The sequence below is a fragment of the Xiphophorus hellerii genome, chromosome 12, assembly GCF_003331165.1.
Source record: "Xiphophorus hellerii strain 12219 chromosome 12, Xiphophorus_hellerii-4.1, whole genome shotgun sequence".
Lineage (NCBI taxonomy): Eukaryota > Metazoa > Chordata > Actinopteri > Cyprinodontiformes > Poeciliidae > Xiphophorus > Xiphophorus hellerii.
The window spans coordinates 6,916,732-6,933,022 of NC_045683.1; the positions used below are offsets into that span (position 1 = coordinate 6,916,732).

The 16,291-nt window shown below is 36.3% G+C and overlaps 1 protein-coding gene across 1 annotated transcript in view; it reads left to right on the forward strand.

Moving 5' to 3' along the window:
- The first annotated feature begins 408 nt into the window (after positions 1 to 408).
- The window catches only part of aacs (acetoacetyl-CoA synthetase), a 39,253-nt gene continuing 23,370 nt past the window's right edge, over positions 409 to 16,291 (forward strand). Inside the window, exons 1-9 of the mRNA XM_032578850.1 lie at positions 409 to 747; positions 2,967 to 3,070; positions 3,819 to 3,939; positions 4,569 to 4,682; positions 10,076 to 10,173; positions 10,589 to 10,703; positions 10,994 to 11,075; positions 11,209 to 11,362; positions 15,407 to 15,487. Coding sequence (XP_032434741.1) covers positions 609 to 747; positions 2,967 to 3,070; positions 3,819 to 3,939; positions 4,569 to 4,682; positions 10,076 to 10,173; positions 10,589 to 10,703; positions 10,994 to 11,075; positions 11,209 to 11,362; positions 15,407 to 15,487 — 1,008 coding nt within the window. The 5' untranslated portion in view covers positions 409 to 608. The remainder of the gene's footprint in view (positions 748 to 2,966; positions 3,071 to 3,818; positions 3,940 to 4,568; positions 4,683 to 10,075; positions 10,174 to 10,588; positions 10,704 to 10,993; positions 11,076 to 11,208; positions 11,363 to 15,406; positions 15,488 to 16,291) is intronic.

The following is a 16,291-nucleotide window of genomic DNA, read 5'->3' on the forward strand; positions in this document are numbered from 1 at the left end:
TAAAGTAGTGAGAGGTTTTTAGGTAAGAATGACTAGCATCACATCAAATAATATTACTCAAATAAAATTAAAAAGCACAGTGCAGGGAAAACTACTAAATTGAATTAAACTAAATTGAAGTGTCATGAAATTCTAGTTTAAGATGTATATATTTTTTATTTTGTTGAAGTTTCCTCCATTAATCGGTCTTGCAGTAATTTGAGTGGACGAGAGATCATTTTATTTGGCCAAATTCGAACCTTCTGCATAGCAACTGTTATATTTCATCAGTCACCTTTTCTGACCATGCAGTCGCTTTAAGGATTTCTGAAGATCCTTCTGAAATCACACGCAACAGTTTCAGACACTTTCGATCTTGAACACCCAGCACGCCAGGCTACGTCATGACGATGGGGGCGTGGTCTCGAAGCTACATTGCCATCCCCTCACGCTTTGCCTTTGACTGTACGGTTATCTAGCTGAGTCCCGCAGTCTGGAGCCATTCAAACGAAGCAGCTAGCTGGTGAGCCCATTAAATACCTCACCGCACTTCCTGGAACTGTCAGCTGTTTGTGAGGAGCTCGGGACTACGTGGTGTTTTGACTCCAGTAAAGAGCGACTCAACAAAGATGTCCAAAGACACGGAAGGAAAGGGCGAGGAAATTATGGATACGGAGAGCAAGGTGCTCTGGTACCCGGAATCCAAGAGGAACACGCAGATGGACAAGTTTAGGATACAGGTCAACTTGAACTACGGACTTAATCTGGGTGAGTGGGGAGGAGGGAGGACGAATGGTCCAGGGTCATAGCAGGTGTGTTGGAGACCGTCTAAGTCGGATTTCATTGAGCCTACGAAGCTGCAGACTGAATTGCAGAAAATAGAAATAGTTAGTGGCACTGTCTACTTGTTAGCATTGTTTCATCCAACATCTAGACCTACGTGACTGTGCAACGTTGCCAAATCTAGATGGGTTGGAAGAATCAGCATCAGAGGACTGTTGCTAAGCAGGGCTTCCAATCTCTTCGCCGCGCCCCTTTTTAGTTGTAGCTAGCAGCTTATAGCAGTAGCTTGGCCTGATTGTCAAGGCTGAAGAAGCCACAGGAAAGACAGTGGCCTGCTTCAATTGTTTATGTGAAAACTGACACTGCTCTGTGGAATGCAGAAAAACGAGATGAAGACAATGGATGGAAAGCTGTTATCGAAGAGAGATATTGAAAGAGATCTTAATACTTACACATGGCACAAATATTGGTGAAAATGATAAACATTAAACAAACAGAATCTATTAAACGCTTTGTAGTTTATAAAATTAATGTGATTTTTGATCACTTTTCATAACACGAAGCTTTGTTTTGTACAAAGTGGATGGGTTGCATTGCATGTCTCTACACAATTTGGTTCCCAAACCAAAGTAATCTAAATTGGTGCTACATAATTTCTTCAAAGTTGCAACTCCACCTAAAAGTCATATTTTTGACGATGTGAGGCAGCCAGAGTACCCGGAGAGAACCAACTCGAAGCAGAAAGACTTTGCACCTTCGTAGTGCAAAGCACAGTGCTAGCAACTCAACCAGTGTGCAGCTAGTTAAAAACCATTGAAATGCTTCAGATTTACATCTTATTAAGTCTTAGACAAACACGTGCAATTTGTTTTAGTTAACGTGTTACTACAGTCTTTGAAAGGACAAAATGCAGAGAAAAACTTGGCCCTAGTTAGCTTGGTCACTGAGGACATAAATGATCAAATCCCTCTCTCACTGTTTTCAAACTTGGAACTGGAATATGTCTACATTGGGTCTGATATCATACCCAGATCAAAGTTCCTGCTTCAGAGATAAAGGGAACAGAACGTAAGTAGGTACTTGTTCCTGTTCTTGTTCATCCTCCTCAGTTTGTAGAGGGAGTTCTAAAGTTTTCCACTTTGCTTCCCTATGAGGTGTTTGTTTCAAGTAAATATTGATGTACTTGTCTTGAATAATTCATTTTCTAGTTGTGGGTATCAGCTCTAAGTGACAGTTAATTCGTTTGTATTTACATTATTAATGGTTGTCACAAAAATCTGTATTTCTTTTAGACTCAGAGTTGTACTAAAGACAATCCACAACCACTAACATTTTCAATGAGTTGCTGGACTTTTTATTTTTTTTAAAGAGGGAGGCTTTAATTTTCAACTGTATCTATAAACTCATATTTTGAAAATCAAAATGACCAACCCCTTGGTTTGTTGGCTTAAGTCAATTAGAAATTGAAATTTGCGCAAATCCTAATCCAATATACTGTATATGTATTAAGTATATATATGTATTAAGACCTTTTTCAGGTAATAGAACTTGAACTCAATTATTTTGAAGAGCATATGTTAACTTTATTTAGCAATCATAAATAAATCCAGTTTTTTGACTGGTTAAAGGCAATTAGCAAATTAAACCTTCTTTTAATCTAATCTACACTACAAAAGGGCAAGACTCTTAAATTGAAGAGTAGGCTTAGCGCATGTTGGTTCTCCATGGTGATTAATGTCTTTTTCGTGCTCAATAGTTTTCCAGTCAGTACTGTGGCTTGCACCAGTGTTGCAGTCCTGTTTGTTTTTGTGAGAAAGCTTTTTTTTCATGAAAAATTTTATGCCATAACGACTGGTAGAAAATGTTGCTCAGGTGATGTAATATGTTATCCATTTCCTTACTGTTTGCAGCTGAGATGCTAAGGTTCATGAAAAGAGGGATGGGGACATTGTGTAGTGGTAAAGAAAAGTGTCACAAAAAGGAGAGTTGGTCGTCTTCGTTATAGTTTCGTCAGTAGTATAAATATTTTCTTAAAATTTTGCCACTTTTTTTTTTGTTGTACTTCTCCCATGACTTTTAGGTTCTGTTGCAAGCATTGACTTCATTGAGGACTGTTTCAGGAAATGGTATTTGATGTGTAACTGTGTTCAGATGAGTGGTATGTTTCCAAGAAGAATCATATGTTCAAACTGTGTGTCTTCTAGCAAACTACAATGACCTTTACCAGTGGTCTGTGGCCTCGTATCCAGAGTTCTGGGCAGAGGTGTGGCGCTTCTGTGGCATTGTCAGCTCCAAACCCTATGAAGAGGTAAGCACAACCGAAAAGTAGTTGAATATAAAGCAAAAGTCAAATTATTTCAGATTCTGCTTGGTTCTTGAAAATTACAGCTGCAATCAATTTTCAGACTTTGCAGACTTTCCTGTGATTTCATATAAGATATTAAACTACATTAAAATTAAGTCATCATACGTCTCTGATGCAGATCTTAATTGTGAGAGTAGCCATGCCCATTATTACCCTCTATTGCAGTTAGTTATCTTGATAATCTGTAGTTTCAGGATGCTGACACGACTTTAAGGCAATAAACTAACACAGGATTGGCACACCTGTTTTGTACACATGGATTTTATGTCACCCTGCACTAAATGACCACATCTTCTACCCGATATAGTCATTCTGATATTCATCCTGGAAGACTGGACGGTATGACAGTAAATGAGTCATTTTGGAGCAGTGATGCACTGTGGGTGGGGCTGTTCCCCACCCGCATGGGTCATTGTTTGGACATTTTCCAAACAATGTCCAGCTTGTTTAAATTAGCTTCCTTTTTTTGGAAAAAAAAGGAAGCTAATAACAAAATAACACTGCATCATGTTACATGAGAAAGAAAGAAGGCTGGATTTGAAAGAAGTGAGTTGAGGGTGCACTGGAACACTTGCAAAATTGGAATATTGACTTGGGAGTTTACTCAGTCAGAGAAACTTGACTGAACAGACTGAAATGATTCGGTTTTTGACTCTTTCTTCCCCTGTGTTTTTTGTGCCGGTCGTACCAGGTGGTGGACGTATCCAAGCGGATCTCAGATGTTCCAGAGTGGTTTAAAGGAGCCCGACTCAACTTCGCCGAGAACCTGCTTAAGCATGCCAACCAGGACAAAGTGGCTCTCTATGCTGCAAGTAGGTAGATGTATGAAGCACAGCTGAATAACACTGCATCATGTTACATGAGAAAGAAAGAAGGCTGGATTTGAAAGAAGTGAGTTGAGGGTGCACTGGAACACTTGAGTCGGTATGGTGGTGTGCTTCTGACGTCATTTTGTTATTAGATTAACTGCTGCTCCTTTCCCTGCTTCTCAATGTTACTTACTAATGGATAGGTCTCTCTTTATTTGTGTGTGTGTGTTCTCTGGAGAGTGTTTTGTACATGTCCAGCCTTCCTGAGGAGCTGTAATGTAATTGTAGAAATACCCATTGGTCAGGATGCTGTAGAGCCTCTGTAAATGTCAGTAAGGTATTACATAGAGAGATAGGGTCTGTTTTCTTGTCTGCTGTGATGTTCTTACCAGATAATCACTCACCTGCAGTTTTATTTGATATCTTCCTGTGTTGGTGTTATCTATCATGTCTGTCTTGACATTTAGATGTCTTTCAGGGTAACAATATTTAGCAATCCCTTATTCACAACAACTTTTAAAACCTAAATTAATCCAATCAGATTGGTCAGTTGTATTGAAGGTATTTGTAATGTATGCACTTTTCTGTCTCTTTGTTCATGTATTAATTCTGTTTCTGTGTCTGTGTAACAGGGGAAGGGAAAGAGGAGATCGTAAAGGTAACATTTGGGGAGCTGAGGCGTGATGTGGCAGTCTTAGCTGCAGCTATGAGGAAGATGGGCATTCAGACTGGAGACAGGGTTGTAGGTGAGTGTCCGTGTAACCATCTGTCTTTTAGCTGGAAAGAAAACAAGAACATACAAGAAAATACAACAACTTTGCACATCAACCAGATAACACATGATCAAATTGATGTTCGCAGATCTTTTGCATCCAATATGATGGAGCTATTTTGTAAAAAAAAAAAAAAAATCAGCAAATTTTCAGTGCCCCGATGTGCAAAGACTTGCAGCAAAAGACAGGATTTACTGTGAAAGGGTTAAATACAAATGCATATTGACATTTTAATTTTTCTAATTAAATTTGAAAACATTAATAATTTTACTTCCTGCACTTATGCTCTACTTTATCAAGCCTAACCAATCAAGTTTATTTTTATAGGACATTTCAGCAAATGTCTAATGTCTAGTATATATTTCACACAAGGCAGTGCAAAAGTGCTTTACTTCATAAAAACACAAAAATCAACAATTAAAACATTACATTTTGCCAATTGTCACCATTACACAAGTTGATTTATCATATAAAATCACAATCATTGAACTTTGTAGTTGTTCAAGTGATATGGTTTGCTGGGCATTGTATGTGACTTGCACTTTCTGGGTCATATAAGTTTTTACCTCTCTACTGACATTCTCTTCTTATTCCTTTGTTGCACATTGCAGGAAGAGTTGGGTATTTTTTTTCTGAAATGTTCAATATGTGTTTATGTACTCCCTGTAATGAGGGTGGATTTTTTGGCACTGGCTGCAGCTTTCTATGAATGCCACTATTTATTCAAAGTTCATATTTGTGCAAGGAGGGATGGCTGAGGCTGCATATTTTACTTCAGCACATCCTGTTAAACTACATTCATACAGAAGCACACATTAATGACAGGAAACTTAACACTTAAATATGCTCCAGTATTAAACTGGAAATCATTATTTTAATTTGCAAAAAGTTGGGACATAGACCCATTTCTGCATTTTAGGACTTATTAGTACTAATAGAAACAGCATTGGTCTATTAATGTGTCTAATATATATTTCACACATGGAATATCAACTCTGTAGCTGGAGATTTTATTTGTTTGGGAAGCATTTTCCACTAAATGCAAAGTTTAGTGAGGTGCAATGATGAAATTATGATGAAATCAAAATTTATGTTGCCATTAAATTTAAACATGCCTTGGAGACAGTGGCTTGCAAAACAACACAAACCACCCACTATGTTTTAGTCCATATTATCTGTGTCAGCTTTCCCTAGTGTGGAATAATTTAAATGTTCGGCTTTCAATATGGTACAAAATTTTACATTAAGTTGATTTTCAGCCTGATTACTTACATGTGGTTCTCTAGCCAACTGAGTTTTTTTCTGATATCTATTCCCTTAATAAAAAGTTGTTAATAGATTTAAAATGAGTTCAGTTCAATTTTAACTTGAGAAAGAATTGAACTTTTAACTAATCTGCACCAACAGTAGACATGTCATACAACAAACATCAACTGATATCTTTCATATGTCGGCATTGGAGGAATGTATATTGCTCTGTTTAAGTTGTGCCATAAAGAAAGTTTTCAGGTAAATTATTTTTCTCAAATCTTAACTTTTAAGATATGTAAAGGAGTCAAGTTCTAAGTGATATAATGACTTTCCAGCAATCAAGAAAAAACCCATTTGGGATATTTAGTCTCTCTTACCAATCTGAGTAATGTGCAATAGGTTTTTGTTGCTAAATTGTATGTTTTAAAGCATTCAATTCTACTTTAAGATGAAAGTAGAATTAACAGAAATTTCATCAGCAATATTCAGTGCACATTAGTGTTGTTATTGCATCCCATTTAACTCCTTCTGAACACTGCAGCATCCTTTTTTTTGACAGGAATAGATATTTTATTCCAACAGGACTCTACAGTTTTCTTTCTGAAGGTATAACTTGATAAATACAGCTGCAGTCTAAAATCTCGTATCTCGTATCTTGTTTTTCCTGGCAATATTTTTATGCAAAGCAGTTGGTATTACGTTAAAGGCTAACACTAGAATGTTTACTTTTCATTTTGGTGTGACTTGTTGATAACTTGGTTGTAATATATTTCAAACTGGCTGCAGTTAATCGTGTGGACAAAGTGTAGATTAGAAGTTGTTATGCTTCATAAACGTAGTGTTTTGCACAGCCTAGTAAAATTTATTACTTGTATTCTAAAGTGTGTCAAAGTGTTTCAGCTGCTCTCTGCTCAGTAATCTACCACTTGGACAGTTGTTAGGGCACATTGTGCAGTGGAGGTGACATCACACAGGCAGACAGGAAACTGCAGCCAAAACAGACTCTCTTTCCTTGAAAATATCTTTGCAAAGTGTGAAAATGATTTTGTTAGTAAAAGCCAGATTAATTTTGTCAACAAAATAATGAGCAGACTCTAGAAAACAGCTTTGCAAGCTTTAATATGAAATGGTACAAACATTTTTTACAAAATTGTTGCTCAAAAAACGTGGTCAACAGTTTTGACCAATTGTTGATCAATTGGTCAAAACCAACCACCCTTGAACCTGTGGATGGTTGGTTATACTACAGATAGATTTGAACTAAATATTTAATAATACCTTCTGACTAAAGTTAGCTATTTGACATGTACCTTCTGAAATGTTAAAAACCTATGAAGCTGTTGTTATCATGTGACTTGGTCAGCTGTGTGTATGAATGTTGGTTTTTATTATACAAATGGGAAGGGTGGTGGGACTGTAGCAACAAAGAAAGAGGGAGATGAAAAGACTCTAAGTTACGCTTTCCTTTTCCTCCATCTGCATAATTTCTCTCACTTTGGTGCATGTGTGTTGGACACAGAGATGTCCTTGTCCCCAGATTGCATCTTTAATGTCTTGTCAATGTCGGCAGTCTAGAAGATACTGTATATAAGCACTTAGTTGATGAAATCAGCTTTGCTTTATAACAGAAGCTGGCCAAACGCACGCACATACTCATAGACATTTTTCATTCATGCAGCGTTTAAATATATTGATCTTCTCCTTCTCATGCATAACAAAACTCTACACAGTGTTTAAAAACTTATTTTGACACACAACCATTTATTTTTCTTTGGAATTTATAGTACAAATCCTTTTGATTGTGTTATTGAAATACTATTAAACCTCAGTGTTTTTCTATCAATGAAAATGTGAAAAAAAAAAGTCAAATCAAGCAACATTAGCAGACTTATTATGTAAAATTGTGTTTTCTCAAGCGATGAGCTTGCGACAACTTTATTAAAACCCTAACTTTGACTTGCACAACAAATTATACAAATTGTATGGACATTTTCAACATTTCTTAAAGTCTGTGTCATACTGGTATTCCTGGTGATAAAATTGTGTAGCGACAGCGTCAAATGCGTAAGACGCGATGCAGGAAAGATATTTTGTCTTCAAATTCCATTTAAACAAAAGACTGATACATAATAGTGTGACAGGAATGTTACAAGTCACAGTGCTTACTAATATGTGTCAATCTCCTGAGGTGAACCATGGGCTTTGTATTGGTGGTTCAATTTCAACCCCATGCTGTTTGGGACTTTTCAGTTGATTGTGAGACATAAGTAACTTTCAATCACAGAGCAAAAGAATGATAGATAAGAGGCTGAAATCTGTTTTAATTTGTCTTTGTTTAGGTTAGATCTATACAGATTTTAAGGGCTAAAAAGTATCTAATTTTATTTTGTTTTTTATTGTCAAAATTAAAACAAAGACTTGCCAAAAGTGTACTTATGTGCCAATAAGAAAGATGTGCATGGACTCAAGTGTATAAGAGGTAAAGTCAAATGCTGCTAAAGTTTTTCTGTGCTGTTGGGATCTGAATGTATCCCTAAATTATAATATTTTTTATAGTTTTGTTACAAAAAAATACATCTATTAATACAAGCATTACTATAACACTATTTAGAAGATGTTAGATTTTAGAAAATTTTGCATGTGTAAATAATTAAACCAGGGTTTCCCATTAACGTATGAACATTGTTTTTACAGCATAGCAAGACAGTGATTCATCACAATAGCCACAAAGGCATGTTGTTGTAGTGAGATCAGGATTCATGATGCAATTTTTCCTGCTCAACAGTAAGAAGGTAATTTATGAGATGAGCCATTGGAGCCAGTGCAACAGGGCGGTGATCTGTCAGCCCAACGTGTCATCCTGCCTCAGTGAGCTTCCTGCTTACAGCAGGAGTCGGCGCAGCAAGCAGACGTGGCTGATAAGTCATGATTCATCAGACGTTACAGTGCAGTTTCTGTTTGCCTTTGACCATTCAGATTGGAACTACTGGCTATGTTATAGGTTTAGTCAGTCGGATTAGATATACGTTATCAGTGAGACAGCCCTCTGTTTAAAGGTAGCTCAAGAGCTTCCATGTTGAGCATGGGTAGTCTAATTCTTTTTATCACATAATAAAGTTTAGACTCTTCCGGTGAAATAAAACTTCAGATCAAATGTGTGTGCAACACATTTGCCTGAATGCCTGAATGCTTCACTGTTACTTATATAATGTGATTGAGAATCTTGCAGAGACATGATAAAGCCGTGCTGAGATGGAAAATAAACTTTGTTCACAACAAGAATTTTTCATTACTGCTCTTTGTTTTCCATTAGACAGCTGATGTCTTATTGCTGGTGCTAATGGAGGAAAAATAGAAATATTGCCCCTGGTCAGGATTTTTTACATTTTGTTCTATTTTCCGATTATGTTTGAAATACACTAAACTAAGACTAACTAAAACTCTTTAAGCACTAATTAAGAAGTCATGATACAGACTTCATCATTAAAAAATAAAGAATTACACCTCTCATACTTTCTTACTCGTCCCTCAAGTCACATATTATCATCTTCTTGTCTCTATTTTCAATACATAAATAAATGAGTTATGTATTTATTAATTGAGGTATGTTCTCCATAATTTCTCCAATATTCTATAATCTTGAGTTTTTCTAATAATCTTTATGGGGTAGGAGTTCATAAGTTTCTTACTTCTTCCTACTCCTTTTCAAGCATGCTAAAATTATTGTACAAAAATACTGTATGTTTCTTTTGCATTCCTTGTTCATGTGTGGAACAAGGAATGCATCATATTCAAAATAAATAAAAAAAATCTTGAAGTTGGTAGTGTGCAACTTCAAGATTTGGTGTACACTGTTACTGCCTCCTGTGGTATAATCTCATCTTGTCAATACCACAGTAAGGTGGAAGGTAAGTGAGATAAGTCTACATTAAAACTCAATTGTCTGTGATTATCTTTTGGTTTAAAACACACCCATTAGTTTTCAGAAAGTTAATTTATCCATTGGTTGAAAGTTTTTGACTGCTAAAATATGTCGGATGCAAGGAGTGCTCCTATGAATGTTTTACTTTTCTTAATTTGCTCTCCTTTCCCCCCCCCATCTTCTCTTTCCTCAGGTTACCTGCCCAATGGCATACATGCAGTGGAAGCCATGCTAGCAGCAGCCAGCATCGGCGCCATTTGGAGCTCCACATCGGTCGATTTTGGAGTTAATGTGAGGATTAGATGGATTTATTTATATTAAATTTATATTGTTGATAGGTTTATAAAACTCATAACATTATCCTGGTTTCTAAACTATGGCTGTAGATTTCAAAAATATTTTAATGTGCTATAGTAAGGTTTTTTAAGTCTGCTTATAGTGTCTGAGCTGTTGGCGCCCCTTCAGGCTGGACTGATAATTACATTTTACAATCCTGATGAAAATTACTGCTTTCATGCACTGATCTGTGATTCTGTTTACCATGTTGCTTACTGACAGTATTGCTTTAAAACTTAGGCTAAACATGTTAAGTTTTATTTCCTGCCTATTTTTTTCCTTCATGAATATTTCCACAGAATCAAAAGTTATTTTAGTCAAATATTTGTCCTTACTCACTGGTTTTAATTCTTTACTTTTTTCCTTCTAGGGTGTCCTTGACAGATTTTCTCAAATTCAGCCCAAATTGATCTTCTCAGTTGCTGCTGTGGTGTACAATGGCAAAACACACGACCACATGGAAAAGCTGAGAAACGTTGTGAAAGGTATGTTTCCAAGTAATCCAGTGTTTCTGCTTTTTTTTTCTTGAGTAAAACAAACTTAGAAAAATGTTAAAGCCAACAGATTTGAATACATTTCTTTAACTGAGATTTATCAATGGTCAGAATTTAACATAGCTCATTATAAAGCAATTATTTTCTATCCATTGAAGATCTTATGACAACAAATGCTTCCCTCTTGGAAATCCATTTGCTTTTTTGCTTTTTAGACAAATATTTGTATTTGTAGAGAACACAAAAGCATCAAAATCCGTTCCTCTTTCTTGCTATCTCAGGTTTACCTGACCTGAATAAAGTGGTTGTAATTCCCTACGTTTTGTCCAAGGAAGAGACTGACCTCTCCAAAATTCCCAACAGGTGTGTGTAAAAAAAGTTTTCTGGAAGTTTTATATTAGTTTGTTCTTTTAAAAGAAGGATGCTTGTAATATTTTTGTGTGTATGTTATAAGGTGGTAATTTTTCTTTCGTCCTTTGTTTTCTTATATGTACAGTGAATTCCTCGATGACTTTTTGGCATCTTGTTGTGGCGACAGCGACCATTTCCCCCAGCTGGAGTTTGAGCAGCTTCCTTTTAACCATCCTATGTTTATCATGTACTCTTCTGGAACTACAGGAGCTCCTAAATGTATGGTCCACTCAGCTGGGGTAAGAATCAATCATCTCTGAATGTAACAAAAAAAAACTATTCATCATGCATTGATTGACTGGTCAATACCTCAGGCTGTTTTTATTTGTCTTGTTTGCTGAAAAACTGCTTTTAGAGTCTTTCCTGGGAACCTGTGATGTCTGAATTTCAGTTTAAAATACTAATGATTTTTTTGTATTTGTTTATTTATTATGATCTCAGCTGTTGGAACATAATTTTCTATCTTAATTGATTTGTGTTGATTATAACTACAACAGTTTGGTCTATTCCTGAAAATAAGATCCAACTTTTAACCACAATGCTTCTGTAATGTTTTTATATACATCAGCAAAATAGCTTCTTTTTTTTCCATTTGATGTGTCAGTTGAATTAGACTCTTGGAAAGGCCTTTGTTATGGATTTTCATCTCTTTCTGCTGATTTAATAACTGGCACATTCTTCTTTACCTGTTTGTTTTAAAAAACAATGTCAGCAGCACTCTATTCTTTGGGTCTGAAATCCTTTTTAGAATTAACCCGCCGCCTTCTAACCTAAATTCTTAATTTGACTAACTATGGTCGATCGCTGACTGGGAACAATTAACTATTGTCATTGCGATGCAGTGCCCAACCCACTATCATATGTAATTGTTGTGGTTTTCAAATGTCAGACTTAATCTTGCAAACAAAGCAGCATTGAAAGATGGAAAAAATGCTGTCTGTGCCAGTAGTAAAGCAGACGACAAGTGACCTCCTGTGGAAATGGTAAATTAGCAAAAAGATGTGCATCGTGGCTCATTTTGTGTTTCTCCTGAGTCCAGTGAGGCTCTTAATGGCAAAGCAAGACACTTGTTATCAGAGGGATGTTCTTAAAAAAGTTTTGAATGTGATGTTTTTACTTTTGAGCTTTTTCCCTTTTACTTTCAGATTTCTGTGAAAAAATATTTTTGACATCTGTCACTGTTAAAGACATACAAATCTTAACTCTTTTAAAAGCCTTATTTGATAGCGATGCCTTGGTATGACCTTAAATACACAATTCATACTTTTCTTAATTAGAACACTTCAGAAAAGCATGAGCAAAAGAGTGGCTCAAAGTTGCTTCATGATAATATAAAAGGCTCTTTGCAAATAGCATTTTTTTTCTGAAAATTTTGACGCAGTCTAGATAGAAAATTATAAAATAGAAATATTTATTTTACCGCTGTGGAGAAATGTATGTGTATCAGCATCAAAGTGAAAAACAAGAATAAGAAACTGTAGAGAAAAGCAAAATTTACAACACTGGAGAAATTATACTAGCCAGGTATTAAAAATAGCATGTTGAAATCCAATAAATGTTCAACTATGTAGAGTTATTTAAAAAGTATAAGAAGGAGCAACAGACAATTAAGACATTTTAAACAAATAACAGCAGGAATGTAAACATGTACTGAGTTTGAGTTTCTTGAGAGCAGTGATGGTTGGAAAGTCTTCCTGCTGCTGGGATGCAGGAGTCTGTTTCTGAAAGAGGTCTCCAGTTCAGCAAAAAGCTTCATCCATAGCAGTGAGACTTTCTCCTACATCACTGATGTTATTTCAGTTGCTCTGACTCCCTCCACTGGTGCAGGATCCAGGAGGCATCCTAGCACAAAGCTGGCCTTCCTGATGAGATTATCTAATCCTCTCAGCTGTAGTTAAGCTACTGTCCTCACAGACTACACTGTAGAAGACTGCCGATGCCTCCACAGAGTCAAAAAAAGGTCTTTAGGAGTACCTTCTGCATTCCAAAAGACCCTGGGAGTCTGCTCTGACTCTTAGTGTAAAGTGCATGAGCGTTGTGACTCCAGTTCAGTTTGTTGTTCAGGTCAACACCCAGGTACTTATTAGATTATTAGGCGAGAAGATGATTACTTTTTAACATATGGCCAGGTTGATTTGGACTCTTCGAGCGACTTTTTCTCAGCCCAATAAACAAAAATGTAATGAAAAAATGTATTATCATTTTTTGTCTGATTTAATAGTTAATTTTAAGTGAAACATCTCTGTCTTGTGATGGACTTCAGACCTGTCAAGGGTGTACCTGCCTCTTGTCCAGTGATTGCTGGAGATTGGCAGCAATCTCTGCTGCAAGGTTTAGATAACGGCTAGCTGGGTGAAACATGTTGTACACAAAGTGTAAGAAATCCAAAAATGGGCACATATTTGTTCACAGCACTGCAAATTTTTACTTTCATTCAGTCTTTTTAAAGTCGATGTATCTACACTGACTTCACACAACACACAATTAACACATTAGGGTTGTGTTTTTGGATGCTAAAGAATATTTTATTTAGTTAATTAGTGTTTACTTCAGTACTTTTATGATCCAAAAAGGTTTTTGCTTCTCTCTACACAGTTTTTTCTAAGCAACTGATGGAAGTTAAGCTCTCCAATGTTTTTTGCTTTGCTGACTGATTACATTTTGTTTCGACAGAGCAACTGTGATTAAAACAAAATAATTTTCTATCATATTTTCTATCGCCACAAGATGGCAGCAGAACTCCATGAGCGCAGCAATTGTTCTTTGTTCCAGGACCGTTGAATGGTTGAATGACAATTTTCCCTGTAAGAGGCAGATAAATGAGATTTTAAAAGGACACTATTACATGAAAATAACACTGTTCATATTTAATTAAAGCACTCCTGCTCAGGCATTTAAAAAAATATTTTTTCTTGTTTCAGTCTTTTCAACTTTGCCATTGTTTTTTTTTTAATCTAAACGTCTTCACTTTTTAGATATTTTTCTCCCTCCCTATCCACACATTTTCCCTTCTCTCTCCCCTAGCATTTTTTTCTCCCTTTGTCCCCATCTCCCATCTCTTTCTTTTGTGCTTCCTCCCTCTTTGCATCCGGACGATAATTGGACCGTAATGCGCTGCCGGAAACGTTTCGTATTGTGACAATAGCAGTCCTCACTGCCTTAGCCAATTAGCCGTGGTACTGTTCTGCTTTCTGCTTTGTTACGGCTCTGTTAACATCCTGTCAGTGGCAAAATGGCACAGACCAAACGGCGGGAATGGCAGCTGAGCCTCGCCAAAGTGTGTGTGCAAAATCGCAGACACACATGTAGGTGAAGCACCTGTTAAAAAAGTGTGAAGCGTAGACCCAAAATGCACAACTGCTCACAACAGTTTACACTCTCCTCCAGCAATAATGACCTAACCAGCTGTGAAGAGTCGGAGACCCGAACCTTTCCACAAAATAGTTTGGTTTGTTAAACAAAGCCTAGACTGTAAGTTGAGGCTATTTGGACAAATGGGATACACAGGAACAATATTATTTACAAATTTTACTAGAAATCTTTATTTTTTAAAATGGTTTTTAACAGATTTAATTAAAAACTGTCAGAAAAAGCAGCACCCATAATAAGTACTGACACGCCTGGTAAAGATGTGTGAAAAGCCTGCAATACATTAGTTATACAGGCACACTAATTAGAGAGAAAAATGTTCTTAACAGTCAAGCTATGGGGATGGACTATGGGGAGAAGCCGGAGTACCCAGAGAGAACCCAAGCATGCATACGGAGAATTTGAAAACTCCATTCAGAAAGACCCCAGCCAGGATTCAAACCCGGGAGCCTTTGCTGCAAGGCTACATTGCTACCAACTATGCTGCTTTGCAGCCCCAACCCCAACTTGTTTTTTTGTTTTTTTTTTGCCACAACTTTGCAGAATGATGATAAAGGAGGTTAAAAGCCTTTAAATCTCATTTTTGTACTAAAGCTGTACACATCTTTGCAGGGGGTCCCAATAATATTATAGGGTTTTGTATATTCAGTATGTAGATTAAAGTCTCTTGTGTTTAACAAAAATGGAGCTCTGTTATTTGATCCAACTTTATTTGTTCTTTGTTTTAATCTTCTGTTCTGTTTGTAAAGCCATAAAATTTCCGATCTTTGTTTCTGCATCTTTTTCTCTTTTCCTACAGTAAAGTTAACCTTGTTGTTTTAAAAGTGTCTTATAGATAAATTGGTAATGGTAACTTATGATCAAAGAAAACATGATGTTCTTTAGCAAACTAACTCATTTCCTTGTCTCCTCAGGGCACTCTTATCCAGCACTTGAAAGAACACATTCTCCATGGCAACATGACCTCCAGTGATGTCATCATCTACTACACTACTGTAAGTTGTGTCGAAATTAATACACTTAAAATCCCCCAACATTTTAGAGCCAACTTGAAGACATTTATTTTCTGCACTATAAAAATATTTTTGTTTCTGAAGGCTATAAAAGTTTGTGACATCTTATGATAACATCTAGACACGTTTCACTCCACTTTCACTGCAGCAGATCTGTGAGGAGGATTCATGCTGCTAGCCCAGACAATCATTTTCACACTTTTCTTTTTCAATTCTTTTGCACATTCAATTGATGTGCAATTGCACATCAATTCAGAATTGATGTGCACATGAAGCCTAACAACAGCTAGAATCTCCTTTTTCGGGATTGTTGCTAATTGGAGCCTCGTTGTCATTTTTTGATCAAATTTAGTTGTTGAGCAAAGCTTCATGTATTGATCTTGTAGTGTCACACATTTCTTTCCCTTTCTTTATGCTTCAGATACAACAAACTGAGTTATTACAAATTTCTTTAGAGAACCACCAACCACCCACCTGAAGAACTTACAGTATCTCTCATTTTGACTGACAATGTCCAACTAGAAAAATAATTTGATATGTAAGCCTAATCTAGTGCTAAAACTATATTTTCATTTCCTCCAATATGAACGTTTAAATTTCAGCCACTATGTAAAAAACAAAAAACAAAACAGCATAACTTTATCACCTTAATAATTTGTTCATAGGTACCATTGCATCAATGGTTCGGCTTTAAATTCTATCATCTAAAGTAATGAGCACACAGACAATGTGAAAGAACCCAGAATGAAAACAGGATGCACACAAATTGGTATGAATGTTGAGAAA